This window comes from Mirounga leonina, unplaced genomic scaffold (assembly GCF_011800145.1).
Source record: "Mirounga leonina isolate KUSES-001 unplaced genomic scaffold, KU_Mleo_1.0 Mir_168, whole genome shotgun sequence".
Taxonomy (NCBI): Eukaryota; Metazoa; Chordata; class Mammalia; order Carnivora; family Phocidae; genus Mirounga; species Mirounga leonina.
Genome location: NW_023270426.1, coordinates 75432845 through 75454210, shown reverse-complemented (window position 1 = coordinate 75454210; position 21366 = coordinate 75432845). Strand labels below are relative to the sequence as shown.

The window sequence follows — 21366 nt, the reverse complement described above, 5'->3', positions numbered from 1 at the left end:
ATCTAATATTGATTGCCTCTAGTGTATTTTTCATTTTGGTTATTGTATTCTCCAACTCTGATGAGTTCTGTTTTACTTTTTCTATCTTTTAGTAAGTTCTCATAAAGTTCATCCATTCTCCTCCAGTCTGGTGAGCATCTTTATGGCATTACTTTGAACTATTTGTCAAGTAGACAGAGTATCTCCATTTCATTTTGTTCTTTTTCTGAGGTTTTGTTCTGTCCTTCATTTGGAGCATCTTCCTCTGTCTCCTCATTTTGCTTATTTTTCTGTGTTTGTTTCTATGAATGAGGCAAAACTGCTACATCTCCTAAACTTGAGAAAATGGCCTTGTGTATGGTCATCCCCTGTGTAGACTATCTGTGCCTGGTGACTTTGGCTGGCTGGCTGGAGCTGTGACTAATACAGGCTGGGGTTCCTGGGCACTCTATACTGGGCTTCCCTGAGGGGATGGCTGGAGCAGAAGTGGGCATGGGCCAGAGCAATCCTGGACAGTCTGTGCAGAGGGTGCCCTGGCAGGAGAGCTAAAGCTGAAGTGAACATGGGCTAGGGTTGTCCTGGGGCTCTCCACAGAGATGTCACCTTTGCAGGAGAGCTGAGGCTAAAGTGGGTGCAGTCCCGGGGTGTTAAGTGCAGGCAAAGAGCACTCGGTGTGGTGGCTGACACTGAGAGATGCATGAGCCTGGGTGCTCTATGCAGGATGCATCCTGGTAGGGTGGCTGGAGCCAGGGCAATGTGTAGGCTGGGTGGGTCCCAGAGCACTCTGCAACAGGAGTGCCCTAGCAAGTCATCTGGAGCCAAAGTCATGTGGGCCCAGTGTCTTTCAGGGTAAGTTGCACCTGTGTCACCTTGGCGAGAACAGCTAGTGATGTAATGGGCACTGATCAGGCATGTCCTGGTGTGTGCTGTGCTGGGTGGGGCTGCCTTGGTAGGATGGCTTGGGTTGGTGTGGGCTAGAGGTTCAGGGTTCACTGAGGAGGTAGGTTGGCTTTCAAGGTGCAGGGGAATGTAAAACATGACACTTGCCAGCCCCTCTGATTTGGAGAGAGTTCCAGCAGCTCCCCTGTTGTTTGGTAGAGTTCTAGAGCTGGATCTTTTATATTCTAGTTGCTTTTTAAAACCATGGCTTTTTTTTCCTCCCAGTATCACAGGGCATCTGGGGCATGTATGTCATTGTAGTTTTCCTGATGATAAATGATGTTGAGCATCTTTTCATGTACTTATTGGCAATCTGTATGTCTTTTTTGGAAAACTGTCCAGTCAAATTTGCCTATTTCTTAATTGAATTATATATTTTTTGATATTGAGTTGTATGAATTATTTTGGGTATTATTAATCCTTCATCAGATACATGATTTGCAAATACTTTCTCCCATTTAGTAGGTTCTCTTTTCATTTTGTTGATCCTTTCCTTTGCTGTGCAGAAAGCTGTAGCTTGATGTAGTCCTACTGGTTTATTAAAGTAGAAAACCTTTGCTTTTGGTGTCAGATCCAAAAAATTATCTCCAAGAGCAAGTCAAGGAAATTACTGCCTATGTTTACTTTTAGGAATTTTGTGGTTCTGAGTCTTCTGTTAAAGTCTTGAATCCATTTTGAATTAATTTTTGTGTATGGTATAAGATAGTGGCCCAGTTTCATTCTTTTGCATGTGACTGTGTAGTTTTCCCAGCACCATTTATTAAAGAGCCTGTCCTCTCCTTATTGTATATTCTTGGTTCCTCTGTTGTAAACTGATTGACCATATATACGTTGGTTTATTTCTGGGCTCTCCTGTTTCATTGATCTTTGTACCTATTTTTACTCCAATACCCTACTGTTTACCCTAGCTTTTTAGTAGAGTTTGACGTCAGGCAGCACAATGCTTCCAACTTTGTTCTTTCTCAAGATTGCCTTGGTTATTCAGTCTTTCGTGGTTCCATACAAATTTTAGAATTGTTTGTCGTATTTCTTTCAAAAACGCATTAAATCTGTAGATTGCTTTGGGTAGTATAGGCATTTAACAATATTCTCCTAATCCAGAAGCATGGAATATCTTTCCATTTATTTGTATTGTCATCATTTTCTTTCATTAATTTCTTTCAGTGTCTGAGTACAAGTTTTTCACCTCCTAAGTTAAATTTGTTCATAGGTATTTTATCCTTTTTGATGCAGTTGTAAATGGGACTGTTTTCTTAATTTCTCTTTCTGATAGTTCATTTCAACGTATAAAAATGCAACAGATTTTTGTATATTGTACCCTGCAACTTTACTGAATTCATTAATTAGTTCTGTTTATTGGTAGAGTCTTTAGTGTTTCTATATATAACAATGTCATCTGCAGAGAGTGATAATTTTACTTTTTCTTTTCCAGTTGGCATGCTTTTTATTTTACCCTTACCTAACTGCTCTGGCTATGACTTCCAATACTATGTTGAATAAAAGTGGTGAGAGTGGGAATCCTTGTCTTATTCCTGGTCTTAGAAAAGCTTTCAGCTTTTCACTGTTGAGTATAACAATAGCTGTGGGCTTGTGTCATATATGGCCTGTATTATGCTCAGATATGTTCTTTCTATACCCAATTTGTTGAGATTTTTATCACAAATGGATGTTGAATTTTGTCAAATGCTTTTTCTGCATCTATTGAGATGATAATTTTTATCCTTCCTTTTGTTAATGTGGCATATCTCATTGACTTGTGAAGGTTAAAACATTCTTGCATCCCTGGAATAAATCCCACTTGAATATGGTGTATAACCTCTTAATGTATTGTTGAATTCGATTTGCTAAAATTTTGTTGAATTTTGCAGCTATGTTCATAAGGGATAATGGCCTGTAATCTTCTTTTCTGGTGGTGTCCTTGTCTGGTTTGGTATCAGGGTGATGCTGACCTGGTAAAATGACTTTGGAAGTATTTCCACCTCTTCTATTTTTTGGAAGAGTTTTAAAGACGAATTAATGCCAATCTTTCTCCATGTTTGGTAGAATTCACCAGTGAGATCATGTGGTCCTGGACTTTTGTTGGTTAGTTTTTGTTTACTAGTAAGGAAACTGAATCATTAATCAGTTTGTTCAGATTTTCTATTTCTTCATAATTCAGTCTTGGTAAGTTGTACATTTTTGGGAATTTATCTATTCTACATTGTCCATGAGTTATGGCATACTATTGTTCATAGTAGTCTTTTATGACCCTTTGTATTTCGGTGGTACTGGTGTAATATCTCCTCTTTCATTTCTTGTTTTGAGTCCTCTTTTTTCTTGGTAAGTCTAGCTAAAGGTTTGTCAATTTTATTTTTTTCAGAGAACCAGCTCTTTGTTCACCATTCTTTTTTATTGTCTTTTTAGTCTCTATTTCATATATTTCTGCTCTGAGCTTTGTTATTTCCTTCCTTCTACTAACTTTGGGCTTCATTTCTTCTTCTTTCTCTAGCTACTTGATGAATAATGTTAATTTGAGATTTTTCTCTTTATTTATTGCTATGAACTTCCCTCTTAGAATTGCTTTTGCTTCATCTCATAAATTTTGGTCCATTTTGATTTGTCTCAAGGTTTTTTAAAAGATTTTATTTATTCAAGAGAGAGAGAGCACACATGAGCAGATTGAAAGGGAGAGGCAGAGAATCCCAAGCAGACTCTATGCTGAGTGAGGATCCCCATGCGGGACCCAATCTCACGACCCTGAAATCATGACCTGAGCTGAAACGAATCGGACACTTAACTGACTGAGCCACCCAGGTACTCCTTAAGGCATTTTTTGATTGCTCTTTTGATTTCTTCTTTAACCAATCGGTTTTTCAGTAGGATGTTGTTTAATCTCCCAATAACTGTGAAATTTCATACTATTGTGGTCAGAAAAGATGCTTGATGTGATTTCAATCTTCTTAAATTTATTAAGACTTGTTTTGTGGCCTAAGATACGATCTGTCCTGGAGAATGTTCCATGTGCACTTGAGAAGGATGTGTATTTTGGTGCTTTTGGATGAGATGTTCTGTATATATCTATGCAGTCCATCTGGTCCAATGTGTTATTTAAGGTCTGTATTTCCTTATTGATTTTTCTGTCTGGATGATCTATCCATGGATATAAGTGGTATATTAAATTCTTCTACATTATTGCTATTTATTTCTCCCTTTAGGTATGTTAATATTTGCTTTATATGTTTAAATGAGCCTCTTTTGGCTGCATAAGTATTTACAAATGTTATATACTCTTGTTATATTGGCCACTTTATCATTATGTGATGCCCTTCTTTGTTCTTGATTACAGTCTTAAAATCTATTTGGTATGATACAAGCATAGCTACCTTAGCTTTCTTTTGATTTCCATTTGCATGAAATATCTTTTCCTGTCCCTTCACTTTGAGTCTGTGTATGTCCTTACATCTGCAGTGAGTTTCTTGTAGGCAGCCTATAGATGAGTCCTGTTTTTGTTTTTTATCCATTCAGCCAGTCTCTGTCTTTTGGTTGGAGAATTTAGATCATTTACACGTAAAGCAGTTGTTGATAGATACGTACTTATTGCCAGTTTAATTGCTTCCCAGCTCTTTGTAGTTCTTCTCTGTTCATTTCTTCTTCTCTTGCTCTTTTCCTTTGTGGTTTGATGACTTTCTTTAGTGGTATGTTTAAATTTCTTTTCTAATGATCTTTTGTGTATCTTCTATAGAGTTTTGCTTTGTGGTTACCATGAGGGTTACATAAAACAACCTATATTTATAACACTCTATTTTAAATTGATAAAAACTTAAGTATGAATGGATTTTTTTTTTTTAAGATTTTATTTATTTGACAGAGAGAGATACAGCAAGAGAGGGAACACAAGCAGGGGGAGTGGGAGAGGGAGAAGCAGGCTTCCCGCAGAGCAGGGAGCCCGATGTGGGGCTCGATCCCAGGACCCTGGGATCATGACCTGAGCCGAAGGCAGATGCTTAACGACTGAGCCACCCAGGTGCCCCATATGAATGGATTCTAAAACTCTACAAATTTACTCTCCTTCACAACATTTGGTTTTTGATGTTACAGTTTACATTTTTATTTTCTGTATCCCTTAACTAATTATTATAGTTATTTTTACTACTTTTGTCTTTTAACCTTCATACTAGCTTTGTAAATGATTAATCTATCTTCACTATATATTTACCTTTATCAATGAGATTTATACTTTCATGTGTTTTCTCGTTACTAATGAGCACCCTTTCTTTTCAGCTTAGAGAAGTCCTTTTAACATTCTTGTAAGGCTGGCTTAGTGGTGATGAACTCCTTAACTTTTGCTTATCTGGAGAACTCTTTGTATCTCCTTCAATTCTAAATGGTAACTTTGCCAAGTAGAGTATTCTTGGTTGCAAGTGTTCTACTTTCAGCCTCTGAATATATGGAGCTACTTACTTCTGGCCTGCAAAGATTCTCTAAAAAATTTGCTCATAGTCTTATGGGGGCTCCTTTGTATGTGACAATTTGCTTTTCTCTTGCTGCTTTTAAGATTCTTTTCTTCTCTTTAAACTTTGACATTTTAATTATAATGTATCTTGGTGTGAGTCTCTTCGAGTTCATTTTACCTGGAACTCAATGGGCTTCCTAGATCTGGATGTGTTTCTTTCCCTAAATTAGGTAAGTTTAAAACCATTATTTCTTCAAATAAGTTTTCTGTCCCTTACTCTCCCCTCTTCTTTCTCTGGGACTTCTATAATGCAAATGTTAGTCTGCTTCATGGTGTCCTATAAGTCCCTTGAATTATCTTCACTTTTTAAAAAAATTTTTTGCTGCTCTGATTGGGTGAGTTCACCGATCCTTGCTTTTTCATCTAGTTTGTTGGTAAACCCCTCTGGAGTATTTTTTTTTTTTAGCTCAATTATTTCATTTTTCAGCTCTGTGACTTCTATTTGGTACTGTTAGATTTTCTATCTCTTCATTGAAGTTCTTACCATGTTCATCCATTCTTCTCCTGAGTTTGGTAAGCATCTTTATGATCATTACTTTGAAGTCTTTATCAGGTAAATCATTTATCTCTGCTTCACTAAAATTTTATTTTCCTGAAGGTTTCTTTTGTTCTTTCAATTGGAACATATTTCAGTGTTTCTTCACTTTGCTTGACTCTGTTGGTTTTTATGCATTTGAGGAACAGGCACGTCTCCCAGTCTTGAAGAAGTACCCTCATGTATTACATGAATGTCTTCATTTAGCCTTGCCCTAGCTCTTTGTTGTCTTTCAAACCTTTGTGATTGCCCATGCAGACTATTTTATTTTTAATAGCTCACAGTAGTTGAGGGTGCTCCTAGACCTATTGTGTCCAAAAGAATCTCAGCATTGAAACGGAGTTTGATTTGCAGCCAGACCCTAACTACTGGCTAAGGTCCCAGAGTCCTGTGGGACTACAAGTGTAAGCCCCACTGACCACTAGAGCCAGCTGATCTGGACTTATCCTCTGGGCAGCAGTTGTAAAAATTGGGGCCCTAGATGAGTGCATAAGCTCCTTTCTGGGAGATACCAGGGAGGTGTAATGAGGCAGAGGGAGAGTGCAAAGATGGTGGCTACCAATCTACATTACCTCAGCCTCTAGATGTGTGCCAAACCTGAAGACTTCCCCTCAGTCTGAAGCTCCCAACAAGCAAATAGGCTTCTTTCATAGTTGGCTGTTGGTGCAGTGTCTTGGGGAATTCTGGCTTGCCAAGAACTCTCTGATTGTTACAGTCCTCTGGGACTCAGGAATGTGAGTGTGCCTTGATCACCAGAGCCAGATCAAGGGGGCATTCACTGGATGGCAGCCCCTAAAACTGGGACAACAGGTGGGTTTAAGAGCTCTCTTCTGAGAGATACTGGTGCTCTGGAATACAGCAGGGACAGAGTATGAAGATTATGCCTGCCCTCTAATGTCTCTGGAAAGGATTATAGTCAGGTCTTAGATGTGTGTTCAATTAGAAGCCTGCACCTCTGGCTGTAGCTATGATGATAAGCCAATAGGCCTCTTTCACAGAAAGAGCTCTTGGGCCTACTGTCTCTTACTGTGTCCTAGGAGTATAGCTGTTTAAGAACTTTTTCTCCATTGGTTACGGTCCTGTGGGATCTGTGAAAGTAAGCCCTGCTGACCACCAGAGCCAGGTGATATAGAGGTGTCCCCGGGTAGAATCTGCTAAAACCTAAGCACCTGACAAGGATATTAACTCCTTTCTGGGAGATTATGGCAAGTGAAGTAGGGGGAGAGTACAGAGATGGTGTCCACTGGCCTTTGTTCCTGGACAGAACCTCCACAGGCCTGTAGTTGGGTGTCATACAAGAAGTCTGCCCGCAGGCCTGGACAAGCTAGTAAAGACTCTGGGTACGTTGCTGTCTGTCAGGGCACTGGGGTGGTAGCCTGTCAAGAACTGTGTCTCTGTTACAGTCATATGGTACACAGGACTGCAAGCCCCCTGGCATCCAGAACCTGATGATCCAGAACCTGTGGTAGCTGCAAAAACTAGGCTACTAGATATGTGTAAAAGCTCCCCTCTGAGAGATAATGGTGCTCTGGGGTGCAGCAGGAGGAGAATGTGAAAATGGCATCTGCCAGCTCCATCCCTGGAAAGTATCCCCAGCAGACCTGTAGATGTGTATTAAATAAGATGCCTCTCAGGCTGATGTTTTAAGACTAGCAAAGGAGCTTCTTTCACATAGCCTGTCCATTGGCTGCTTCTGCTCTGGGCCCTAGGGCAGGTGATTCCAAGCATGGGGCCTTTTAAGAATTGTTTTTATGTTCCCTGTAGTCTTGTGGGTTATATGAATGTGAGCCTTGTTGGTTTTCAAAGGTAGATGTTTTGGGAGCTCACCTCTTAGGTGCAGGTCTTAAATGCTGGGATGCCTGAAGTGGGGGACTTAAACCCTTTGCTCTTCAGGGGGAAGCTCTGGGTTTTTAGTTCCCTCCTCATGACGGTTCTTTGTGCTGGGGGTAGAGTCTATGGTGAGATTGTGTCTTAGCCTCTCTTACCTGCTGTGATAGGGTTTTTTTCTTTTCTTGTTTGACTAATATGTAGCACTTGCTTAGCTAGTTTTTAGGGTTTTTTTGAGAAACTTGTTCCATAGACTTGGTGTGTCTATGAGAGGAGGTATGAGTTTGGGATCTTCCTACATCATCATGTTGAACCAGAACCTTGCTGGATAATTTTAATGGGCTAAGAGCAACTTACACTTGTATGGAATTTTGCTACTTCTCCATCTCATTTGCTCTTAACAATACCCTTATATGGAAAAGGCACTATCTTCTCAATTGAAAATTAGAAAACATAGGTGTAGAGAAGTAGATGACTTGCCAAGGTCATGCAACTAATGACATAACTGGTGGGAAATCTGGCCCTGATGATTGATCCAGGACTCTTTTCACTATAAATCCTGCCTCCTCATTTCAGAGTACTTAGTCATGTCAGGCTAATTAGAGGATGCATCAGCCCAAAATTCTTAGGTGACAAATGAAAAAATGTCTTTTAATTTTCTTTTTTAGATTATTTCTTAGTTGATGAGGAGTAGCCTATTTGCCCTTTACAAACACAGTCCTCTGGTAACAGCTATATTGTGCACAGTAGCAATATATGCTGAAAAGACTGTTTAAAAAGTGGGGGAGGGGATATATATGCAATTATGTGTTGTGTGGCTGGAGTTGGGTAGGAGAGGAGCTTACATGTCATTGTAGGCTCATTGTAGGCTCAGGTCATGATCCCGGGGTCCTGGGATCAAGCCCCGCATTGGGCTCCCTGTTCAGCGGGAAGCTCGCTGTCAAATAAATAAAATCTTTAAAAAAAAAAAATTAAATGACAGCTACACTAATGACAAAATAATGGTGAAAATAAGTTTAACTCCATGGCCCTAAGGCAAAATTTCTGAGACGTTCCTTATAGACTGAAGGATTTTTGTCAACTTTGCTCCCACATGTCATGGGAGACTTGGGCTACTCTGCGGCAACAGTGAAGAAAAGACCCTTGGAAATAAGGCAAAATCTTGCCACCAATCATAAAATGATATTTGCATAAAACGTGAAAAACATATAACAAGGGCGCCTGGGTGGCTCAGTTGGTTAAGCGACTGCCTTCGGCTCAGGTCATGATCCTGGGGTCCCGGGATCGAGTCCCACGTCGGGCTCCCTGCTCAGCAGGGAGTCTGCCTCTCTCTCTGACCCTCCCCCCTCTCATGCTCTCTATCTCATTCTCTCTCTCAAATAAATAAATAAAATCTTTAAAAAAAACATAACAAGAAATAGGTTGTTCAATGAATATATTTTCCACTTTTGTTAAACTCTAAGGAACTCCCTCATTGGGTTGGATAATTATTCCAGACTTCGTCCTCATCTACTGTTAAAAATCTCTTCCCTTTTGTCATGTAAATTGTTCTGCATTGTAAAGACTGCAAAAAAAAAAAATGTCCCTCATTGCCAACCAAAGATCTTCATATCTCTATTACTTAAAATGCTGTAAGTCTAGCTCTAAGAGGTGTCTGGAAATAGAATTTTGATTTGCAAATACTTCAGTCAGCTTGAAATTCAACTAAAATACATTTTGATTGAAAGGCAGAATTTCACTTGGCATAATAGTAAGAGGACTTTCAAAGGCAACAACAAGGATCTGGTCAATAGGGTTAAAACAAATTCTAGAGAGCTGCATTTCAGGGTCTCCCAAGTCCAGTTCCAGCCCTCTTATGGGAATGCTGTAAGAATGTACAAGAAGGGGTTAACAATGTTTTGTCATTTAAAGAAAACCTCTGCATAAATAATAGGTTACAATCTTTTATCCTGTGATTGTTCATCTTAGGAATATAACCTTAGAGTAGTATCACTGTAGAAAATATCAGGGCTGCCATTTTCTCTAGATTCTGAGGAATAGTGGAATTACTCTGTGATCATTAGAAAGCTTATAAAAACTTCTCTTGCCAGCATATGGGAAGACAAATTAGGGTGAGGATTAGTATCTATGGAGTCTTAAGCTTAAAAATGTCATTATTGGGAACTAGAATAACTTAGTCTATTTCTCATAATGACAGTTACATTCAACATATAGTCCATAGTATCATTAGTATACAGAACAGATCCTGGTGTCTGAATCAGCCCCAACTAACTTCCAAACCAATCACATTCCAAAGCCTTATCTGGAAAACACTTGGTGGTTCCTTGACAAGTTAAACACAGAATTACCATATGACTCTTAGTGTATACCTAGAATTTAACTAAAAATAGGTACTTAAATAAATCCTTATACACAAATGTTCATAGTACTATTCACAATAGCTGAAAGGTGAAAACTGCCCAAATATACATATAAACAAATTGTAAATATATACAATGGGATATTATTCAGCCGTAAAAAGGAATTAAGTTAATTATACATGCTACAACATGGATGAACCTCAAAAACATTTAAGAAATGTATAGTATGATTCCATTTATATGAAATATGCAGTATAGGTAAATCCATAGCAACAGAACGTAGACATGTGGTTGCAAGTGGCTGGGGGGAAAGGGGGAAAGGAGGAATGGGGAGTAAATGGGTAAAGGTTCTTATTTTGGAGTGATGAAAATGTTGGAACTAGAGAGAAGTAGTGGTTGTACAATCCTGTGAACTGTACTAAATACCACTGAATTATTCACTTCAAAATGGTTAATTTCCAGTTATATGAATTGTACCTCACTTAAAAGCTTTGTCTTTAATTTAGGCATTAAATTAAGGCATTTATAAATGCCCTTTTTTCATGATGAATTTTTCATTTTAAATCAGTAAAGAATCATTTTATGATATTTCAATTTAAAACATACTATACCCATTCACCAACCCATGGCTCATATGCTGCTTCCCTTAATGAAAATGTAATTCATAATTTCACTTAAAGCACAATCTCAATTCTTGAGCCATTACCCATCTTGTTACAGCCCATTTTATCCCAACCAAGATAATGCAACCTATATTTATTTCCAATTACAATGACACACACACACACACACACACACACACACACAAAATCCCTGCTGTTTTAAAAATGTAACTTCCATCTCTCTCCACAAGACTTATACAAGTTCTAGAGACCAAAATGCTAAGAAACCATGTTAACTTTTAGAGTGAGAAACTATACACTTGACAATATTTTAAAACCTAATATTAGATGAGGTTATTGTACCATTTATAAGACATTCAAAAGCAATGGTCCAGAGCCACAGCTACACTTTAAAAAGAATCTTTTTTTTTTTTTGATTAGAAAAAACCTTCTCCAAAGTGCTTATAAGTATATCCATCTTTTAAATCTAGCAATCTTATATATAGAAATCTGACCAATAAGTTTAATGAATTAAGTTTCTGCTCATGTGTAAATACAAAATATGAATACTTATACATTATTGCGTTGATTTTCAAATTATTCTAACTTGGGCTCTGCTTTACTCCTATAATTTTGCTTGTGTATGTTTTGTGCTGATGGAGTATATTTTTACCACCAAAAAGCAAAACAGTCTGTTCTTACCATAATTAAGAGCTTCTGGTGCTGTCCATTTAATGGGAATCTGCTTTAAGCCAGAAGATGAATACACTCCACCATCCTCTTGACGAGACATTCCAAAGTCACTGATTTTCAGAATGTTATTTTCACCTACCAGGCAGTTTCTTGCAGCAAGATCCCTAGGTTACAATAAGACATAGAAAATACCTATTAAAACAAATTGAAAGCTGCTTTCACATTTATGACTTCCACACTTTGCATTTTTACATTTGCAATGTATTTATAATGAGGTTAAGAATGCTTGTGATTTACCAGTCTTTCTCATCTTTTCTGTCATAGGTAAAAATCACTGGTGAGAATATTTGCATAGGGAATAGGCCCCATGCTAATTTTCTAGGCATCGCATATATTTCCACTGAAATAGAAAAACACTGATTCTAGGGGTAAGAGAAAATCACAGAGGAGACGGTAAGCAAACTTGGCATTATTTCTCATTGGACTGGATTTCCTAAAGCAGCACTGTTTTATATAACTTCTGTGATGATGGAATGTTTTCTGTGCTGTGCTGCCCAATAGGTAGTCATTAGCCACGTGTGACTGTTAAAACACTTGGAATGGAACTCATGTGATTGAGAAACTGAATTTTAAAATTTACTTTTAGTTAATTAAATTTAAATAGCTGCATGTTGCTAGATAGCCTTTGGCTATTGTAGCCTTAGAGTTTCCCAAAGGGTGGAGAATGGCTGAGGTGCCAGAGAGGCCTGCAACCCTTTTTCTACTGCATCTGGGACAGGCAAAACTTTGCATGATCTGGCTCTGCCTATCTCTCCTACCTTATCTTATTCCACTCTACATAATTTCTAAATTCTACCCTTACTGGGCTTCTTTTTGTCTTCAAATGCAGGACAAATGCCCTAACATGACAAGCTTATTTCCACTGTAGGGCCTTGCAGAATAGCTGTTCCCTTTGCCTGGAGTGCTTTCCTTCTAGGCTATAGTAAAGCTGGCTCATCTTCATTCATCGTTAGCTCAAATACCTTCTTCTCAGAGAAATCTGTCTTGATTATCTCTTTTGCTCACTGCTGTCTTCCTTATCAGTAAGGATGAAGTCCCTACTCTAATTCTAGTGAGCAGCCCTTCAATAATCAAATTCCTATATGTACCTAAATGTTTATACATTTTTACATACTTATATATAGAAAGAGAGGGAGAGAATGTATATGTGTACGAAATCTATACATACACATAGAAAATCAGATAAAATGTCCAATGCTGCTGAGTATTAAGAAGAAAGTTGTATAAAGAGAGAGATTTACTAGAAGGAATCCTATTTTAGATAGATAGGCTGTTAGGGAAGGTCTCTTTGATAATATGGTATTTGATCAAAGACATGAAGGAAGTTAAGAAGAAAGCTATGGGGACATCTAGGAGAAGAGCATTCAAGATAGAAAGATCAATAGGTAATAAAGACCCTGAAATTGGTACATGCTTGGTATATTTATGGAATGAGGGGAAGAGAATAGTTAATTTAATCAGAGGGTTAGCCAGGACCAAATGATGTATAGCTTTTTATTAGTAAGTTCCTTGGATTTTATTCAGAGTAAGCTGGAAGGTAATCTGGGAATTCTGCATACAGGAATGGCAGATCCAGAAAGACCACTTAGGAGACTATTATTTCAGAAGTCCATGAAAGGCAACAATAGCCTGCACGATGATGGAGTCAGTCAGGCATATTGGGATGTATTTGAAAAGTACAATCAGTAACATTTGATGGTAGGTTGGATGTGGAATAGGAGAGAAAAAGAATCATGGATGACTCCAAGATACTTTGGCCTGAGCACCTGGAAGGATGGAACTGACATTTATTGAAATGGGGAAGGTTACCCCAAAATTGCTGGAAATGATAAAGGAATTCAGCCCAAGTTGCAGGATATAAAGTCAATGCACAGAAGTCGGTTGCATTTCCATATACTAAGAATGAGACAGAAGTAAGAGAAATCAAGGAATCGATCCCATTTATAATTACACCAAAAACTATAAGATACCTTGGAGTAAACCTAACCAAAGAGGTAAAGGATCTGTACTCTGAAAACTATAGAACACATATGAAGGAAATTGAGGAAGACAACAAAGAAATGGAAAAACATTCCATGGTGCATGGATTGGAAGAACAAATACAGTTAAAATGTCACACTACCCAAAGCAATCTACATATTCAATGCAATCCCTATCAAAATATCATTAACATTTTTCACAGAGCTGGAACAAACAATCCTAAGATTTGTATGGAACCAGAAAAGACCCCAAATAGCCAAAGGAATGTTGAAGAAGAAAACCAAACCTGGAGGCATCACAATTCTAGACTTCAAGCTCTATTACAAAGCTGTAATCATCAAGACAGTATGGTACTGGCACAAAAACAGACACATAGATCAATGGAACAGAATAGAGAGCCCAGAAATGGACCCTCAACTCTACGGTCAACTCATGTTCGACAAAGCAGGGAAGAATGTCCAATGGAAAAAAGACAGTCTCTTCAACAAATGGTGTTGGGAAAATTGGGCAGCCACCTGCAGAAGAATGAAACTGGACCATTTCCTTACACCGCACACAAAAAAAGACGACTCAAAAGGGATGAAAGACCTAAATGTGAGACAGGAATCCATCAGAATCCTTGAGGAGAACACAGGAGCAACCTCTTCGACCTCAGCCACAGAAACTTCTCCTAGAAATATCACCAAAGGCAAGGGAAGCAAGGGCAAAAATGAACTATGGGACTTCATCAAGATAAAAAGCTTCTGCACAGCAAAGGAAACAGTCAACAAAACCAAAAGACAACCAATAGGATGGGAGAAGATATTTGCAAATGACATATCAGATAAAGGGCTAGTTTCCAAAATCTATAAAGAACTTATCAAACTCAACACCCAGAGAACAAATGATCCAATCAAGAAATGGGCAGAAGATGCAGACATTTCTCCAAAGAAGACAAATGGCCAACAGACACATGAAAAGATGGTCAACATCACTCATCATCAGGGAAATACAAATCAAAACCACAATGAGATACCACCTCATACCAGTAAGAATGACTAAAATTAACAAGTCAGGAAATGACAGATGTTGGAAAGGATGTGAAGAAATGGGAACCCTCTTATACTGTTGGTGGGACTGCAAACTGGTGCAGACACTCTGGAAAATAGTATGGAGGTTCCTCAAGACGTTAAAAATAGGGCTACCCTATGATCCAGCAATTGCACTACTGGATATTTATCCAAAGGATACAAACATAGTGAATCAAGGGGGTACATGCACCCCGATGTTTATAGGAGCAACGTCCACAATAGCCAAACTATGGAAGGAGCCCATGTCCATCGACAGGTGAATGGATAAAGAAGACGTGCTATATATATACACAATGGAATATTAGCCATCAAAAAGAGTGAAATCTTGCCATTTGCAACAACGTGGATGGAACTAGAGTGTATTATGCTAAGCAAAATAAGACCATCAGAGAAAGACAAATACCCTATGATTTCACTCCTATGTGGAATTTAAGAAGCAAAACTGATGAACACAGGGCAAGGGAAGGAAAAATAAAGTAAGATAAAAACAGAGAGAGAGGCAAACCATAATAGACTTTTAACTATAGGGAACAAACTGAGGGTTGCTGGAGGGGAGGTGGATGGGGGTCTGCTAAATGGGTGATGGGCATTCAGGAGGACACTTGTGATAAGTACTGGGTATTATATGTAAATGATGAATCACTAAATTCTATTCCTGAAACCAATATTACACTATATGTTAACTAACTTGAATTTAATAAAAACTTGGTAATTTCTTTTTAAAAAAAATTTTTTTCCCATTACATTTCTCCCTCCACTAACATAAAGAGCAAGCATACTAAAGTTGGAAAAGCATCAAGAGATAAGGGGCCTGGGTGCCTAATGAGTATGGTGCCTAATGAGTATGGGTGCCTAATGAGTATGCCATACATGTTCAGGACTGTCTACCTCTGTATCCGTGGACTTTTTTTTTAATGCATGTTTTCTTGTGTGTGTGTGTGTGTTTTGTTATACGCAGTCAAAAGTAATCCAGTATCGGTGGAGGAGGGCCTTGGTTTTTGACAAGTAGAGTTTATTAGATATACAAGTGTAGATGTTGAGTAGGCAACTGGTATATTAGTCTAGAGGTTAGAGGAGGTCTAAGAGTTGTCAGCTTTCAGATTTGAAGCTATGGGATTACAGAATGCTTTCACCTAGAGAGTGAGTGTAGAGAGGAAATCGAGGTGTTCAGGGACTAAGCCTTAGAACACACCATCATTTAGTTTCCTGTTTGGTAGTTTTCCCCCTCATCTCTCTTGTAGCTTTCCCCTATGTGGACTCCATTTATACAATATTACAAGGGAGGCAACCTCAGTGTCTGAAATCTAATAGAAACCACATCTTTGTGAGCTGAGGAATCAGGAAAAGAGGTTCTTGCAAGTGTAGGGAAAATCATAGAGGGGAAACAGGCAGAGAAGGGGATGACCTGGTTCCATGTTTGAACTCACACAAGTTTCAGTCTAAACCCTGAGCTACACATTTGATGGGCAGACCTAAGCCCATTTAGAGAACTAAACTCCTTTAAATCACTGCACATGTCTCAGAGTAACTCCTGACTGTCTCACACAGGGCACACCAAAACACAGGCTTTGAGAAGTTAACTGTGTTCACTATGAGGCATGTGAACCTATATTCTGAACCTAACTGGGTTGATTGCATGCTAAAACAAAAACAAAAATATCAACAATCTCCAGCACAGTATAATAGGGACTTAGAGCCTGTACAATGTAACATTCACATTATCTAGGGCACAACTCAAAATTGCTAAACACAGAAAACAAGACAAATGTGATCAATTCTAACGGGAAAAACAATCAACAAATGCCAACATCATAGTAACCACATATAAAGTAGCTATTATAATTATACTCCATAAAATAAAGGAAAACACATTTGAAATTAATGGAAAAGCAGGCAATCTCAGTCAAGAAATAACTAGAAAAATTATAGAAATGGAGAAACTTAAAATACATATCTAAAATTAAAAATCACTGCATAGGATCAAAAGCATAGTGATGATAACAGAGGCAGTAGACTTGAAGATAACCCAATATAAAACACCTCAGCTTAAGAGCACAAAGAAAGGAAAACAGAAAAATGTGAAATGAACATCAGGAACCTATACGATATCAAAAGATTGAAAATACATATTACTGGAGTCCCAGAAGTAGAGGAATAAAGTGACTGAGGCAGAAAATCCGTTTGAAAAAATAATGACTGAAGAAGTCCCAAATTTAGTTGAAAGACGTAAGTTTGCACATTCAAGAATCTCTGTGATAAAATCAAAGAAAAAAACCCACCTACACACATCCTAAATCAAGCTGCTAAAATCCAAAGAGAAGAAAATGTCTCAAAAGTAGATAGAGAAAATGACATTTGATACAGAAAATGATAGATAAAATTATATAGAATGCTAAAAAATATCAAACATTATATAATCAAAATATCAGTATCTAGACTATAAAGTGGCTGCTACTACTGATTCTACAGACAGAATAAGATATAGATAATAATGGTTCTACATTTAGAGACAAATACAAATTTGGTATCAAAAAATACTCCCAAAAAGCAAACTCCAATTCAGATGGTTTCATTAGTAGGTTTTATCATATATTCATGGAAGAAATAACCATACTATGGGAACTTTTTCAAAAAATAGAGAGTAACTGCCTAACTCACTTCATCAGGCCAGCAGAACTCTAATACAAAACCTGACAAAGACACTATCAAAGAAATTACAGAAAAATACCCTCATGAAGACAGAGCCAAATATTTTAAACAAAATATTAGCAAATCAAATCCAGTAATATATAAAGAAGATAATACATCATGGCCATGTAGGGTTTATCCAATAATGCAAGGTTGGTTTAACATTTGAAAATTAATCAATTTAATTCACTAGATTGACAGAATACAGGGAAGAAAACCATTTGATCATTCCAATTGATGCCAAAAAAGCATCTGACAGCATTCAATATCTGTTAAGGATAAAATGCTCAGCAAACTGGAAATATTGAGGAGCTTCCTCAACCTGACAAAGGGCATCTACAAAAAATTCAACCACCAATATCATGCTTAATGGTGAAGGACTAAATTGCTATTCCCTGAGATCAAGGCAAGAATGCCTGCTTTCACCACTTGTATTCTTGCAGTCTTAGGCTTTGAAATAAGGCATAAAAGCAAAAAACAAAAACCCCCCACAAATATCAGACAAAAGTAAAACTAGCCCCATTGGCACTATTTGCGGACATGATTTTTTTTTTTAACATAGAAAATCCCAGGCTAGAGAAGAACCCTGGCCGTAACCTCTTTGACATCAGCTGTAGCAACTTCTTCCTAGATATGTCTCCTGAGGCAAGGGAAACAAAAGCAAAAATAAACTACTGGGACTTCATCAAGATAAAAAGCTTCTGCACAGGGAAGGAAACAATCAACAAAGTAAAAGGCAGCTACAGAATGAGAGAAGATATATGAAACGACATAACTCATAAAGGGTTAGTATCCAAAATATATAAAGAACTTTTACAACTCAACTCCCAAAAAGTGAATAATCCAATTAAAACATGGGCAGAAGACATGAATAGACATTTTTCCAAAGAAGACAGACAGATGGCCAACAGACACATGAAAAGATGCTCAACATCACTCATCATCAGGGAAATACAAATCAAAACTACAACGAGATACCACCTCACACCTGCCAGAATGGGTAAAATCAGTAATACAAGAAACAATAGGTGCTGGTGAGGATGTGGAGAAAGGCGAACCCTCTTGCACTATTGGTGGGAATGCAAACTGGTGCAGCTGCTCTGGAAAACAAGTTTCCTCAAAAGTTAAAAATAGAACTACCTTATGACCCAAGCAATTGCACTACTATTTACCCAAAGAATACAAAAATACTAGTTCAAAGGGATACATGTACTCCAATGTTTATAGCCGCATTATCTACAATAGCCAAATTATGGAAACAGCCCAAATGTCCACTGACTGCTGAATGGATAAAGAAGATGTTGCATATATATATATATGTATATACAAATACATATATATATATATATTCACAATGGAATACTGCTTAGTCATAAAAAAGAATGAAATCTTGCCATTTGCAATAATGTGGATGGAGCTAAAGAATATTAAGGTAAGTGAGATAAATCAGTCAGAGAAAGACAAATACCATATGAGTGCACTCATGTGGAATTTAAGAAACAAAACAAATGAACAAAGGTGGCGGGGGTGGAGAGGAAGGCAAATCAAGAAACAAACTTTTAACCATAGAGAACAAACTGATGATTACCAGAGAGGGGAGGTGGGTGTGTGTGTGTGGGGAGTTGGGTTGAACAGGTGACGGGGATTAAGGAGTGCACTTGCTGTGATGAGCACTGGGTGTTGAATATAAGTGTTGAATCACTAAATTGTACATCTGAAACTAACATCATGCTCTATGTTAACTAACTAGAATTTAAATAAAAACTAAAAAAAAAGAAAGAAGATCTTAGGGAATTTACATACCAAGAACTAGAATAAATGAATTTAGCAAGGATGCAATATAAAAGGTTAATTAAAAAAACTTCTTGTATGCTAGCAGCAAACAATTGGAAAATAAATTCCATTTATAGTAATGCTAATAAAACAAATACCTACAAATAAGCCTAGCACAAGACAACCAAGTCCGTTATACTTAAAACTACAAAACTTTACTGGGAAAAATAGTGAATAAACAAGTGGAAAGATATTCATTCCATGCTATTGAGTAGAAGACTCATTATTGTTAAAAGGCCATTTTCCCCAAATCTGTAAATTTAATGCACTCCCAGCCATTGTTCTAGCAGATTAGTAAAATTAGACAAGATCTCATAAAATTAGATAAGCTGCTTTAAAAATGAATACGGAAATACAAAGATTCTAAAATAATCAAAATAATTTTTTTAAAAGTACAGAGTTGAAGAGCTTACCTAAAGTGATTTTAATTTAAAGCTATTGTTATCAACACAGTTCATCAAATGCAAAAAGATATGATAGCTCAATGGAACAGAATACAAGGTCCAGAAATACATCTACAAAGGTATGGTCAACTCATTTTTTTTTAAATATTTTTTTAGTTAAAAATTTTTTTAATATTTTATTTTAGAGAGAGAGCGAGCAAGTGAGTAGAGGGGAGGGGCTCGATCTCACTACCCTGAGATCATGACCTGAGCAGAAACCAAGAATTGGACGCCTAGCCATCTGGGCCACCCAGGTGCCCTGATTTATTTATTTTTTAGACCAAGAGAGAGCATGACCACGCGTGCAGGGGAAGGAGGAGGGAGAGAATCCCCAGCAGACCCCCTGCTGAGTGCAGAGCCTGATGCAGGGCTTGATCTCATGACTCAGCTCATGACCTGAGCCAGAACCCAGAGTCGGATGCTCAGCCAGCTGAGCCATCCAGGTGCCACAACAGTCAGCTCATTTTTGACAGAAGTACGGTGGCAACACAGTGCCCGTCTCCCGAAGCCTAGTGGGCTGCTGATGCTTCTCGGGACCGCATGCCATTACTTTTGGTCAGAATGAGCTTTTTTTCACTGCCTCATCTTAGTCGTTGACAGAATTTCAGTGTCAGTGCCTTCCTCGGGTTTCCACCTACACTTTACAACTACATATACTTCTGGTGTCATAACCGTCTTCACTGCACAACCAGCTAAGAGGTCTGTTCTCTGCAATGAGGACTGCAGTTCTGTGAGGGATCAATCTAAAACCAATTTAGAGATACCTTCAATTCAATGTAAATAACATTCAGTAATAGTTACAGAAAACTCTTTTTTGGGGTTGCATGAAGTTCAAGTGAATGGAAATAGTATCTTTGTGGCATCATCTATGAATTAAAATAAAAACTGAGGCCTTCAGGCAGTCAGCATGCACTGCATAGTCACTGCTTGCCTAATGTTCTACTAAGTCTTAAGATAGGAAAAGCAGAGATGATCTCTGGCCTGAGTCGCTGATGATCTAATTTGGAAGATAAGGCAGACACACACCTTTCCTCCTCCTTCTCCATTTCCTCCTTTATGAAGCTTGCTGCTGCCCAGCCCTGAGTCTGATAGTCTAGGAGCCACACTGGTGATCCCTGCCTCTTCATGCATGAAACTGCTAGAAAAAAAGCCACTATGAGCCCATGTGTTACAGATTGCAAATCCTCTAGGAACTCAGAGATGAGAAATCTCCTAACAGGCTGGTATTGTCATTCACAGGAGGTATCTGAGATAGCCTGCTCACCACATGCAGAGGAATGTAACAGCGAATACTGCCGACTGCCCAAAGGGTATGGAAAAGGTCCACTTACGTCTGCTGAGTAATCTTCCTTGAAGATACAAAGTCACACTTCTGAGTGTGTACCAGAGTTGTCTTACAAAGTCATACATATTATGAGACAGGCTAATTATGGATCATCGCAGAAGAGAGAGCAGTTACAGGAAATCCAACTCCAGCCGGCAGTGGAGAGGAGTCAATTTTCTGTGCTGTCTAGAAGCACAACAGTGGGCACCGTGCTCTGCAGAGATGCTGCCTCTCAGAGCAAATGCTGTGGCAAACCAGGAAGAGCCAGAAGGCCCAGCAGCGTTCTCCTTGTCCTGATGCCTTACCCTAGACATCATTTCACTGCTTGTTGCTATAATTACACAAAGTCAGGGTCTATCCTTCACATAGGAAAGAAGTTAGAGAAATATTTGTGTGTGTGTTTTAAACAAAAACTATTCCCACTGGGTCTGGATAATATTGAGTCACAAAGAAATCCTCTTCAAGTCCTCAAGGGTTTCTCATCCTGACTAAAACATGGCATAAAAGCAGTAACAGCGTGGGTAGTAAATGAAGCGGCTAC

The 21366-nt window shown here is 38.2% G+C and overlaps 1 protein-coding gene across 6 annotated transcripts in view; it reads right to left on the bottom strand.

Annotated features, from left to right (window-relative positions):
- FER (FER tyrosine kinase) overlaps positions 1 to 21366 on the bottom strand; it is a 412363-nt gene that overhangs the window by 14474 nt on the left and 376523 nt on the right. For all 6 annotated transcript variants that reach the window (XM_035015022.1, XM_035015019.1, XM_035015020.1 and 3 more), the window contains one exon: positions 11437 to 11591. In XM_035015022.1, coding sequence (XP_034870913.1) covers positions 11437 to 11591 — 155 coding nt within the window. The remainder of the gene's footprint in view (positions 1 to 11436; positions 11592 to 21366) is intronic.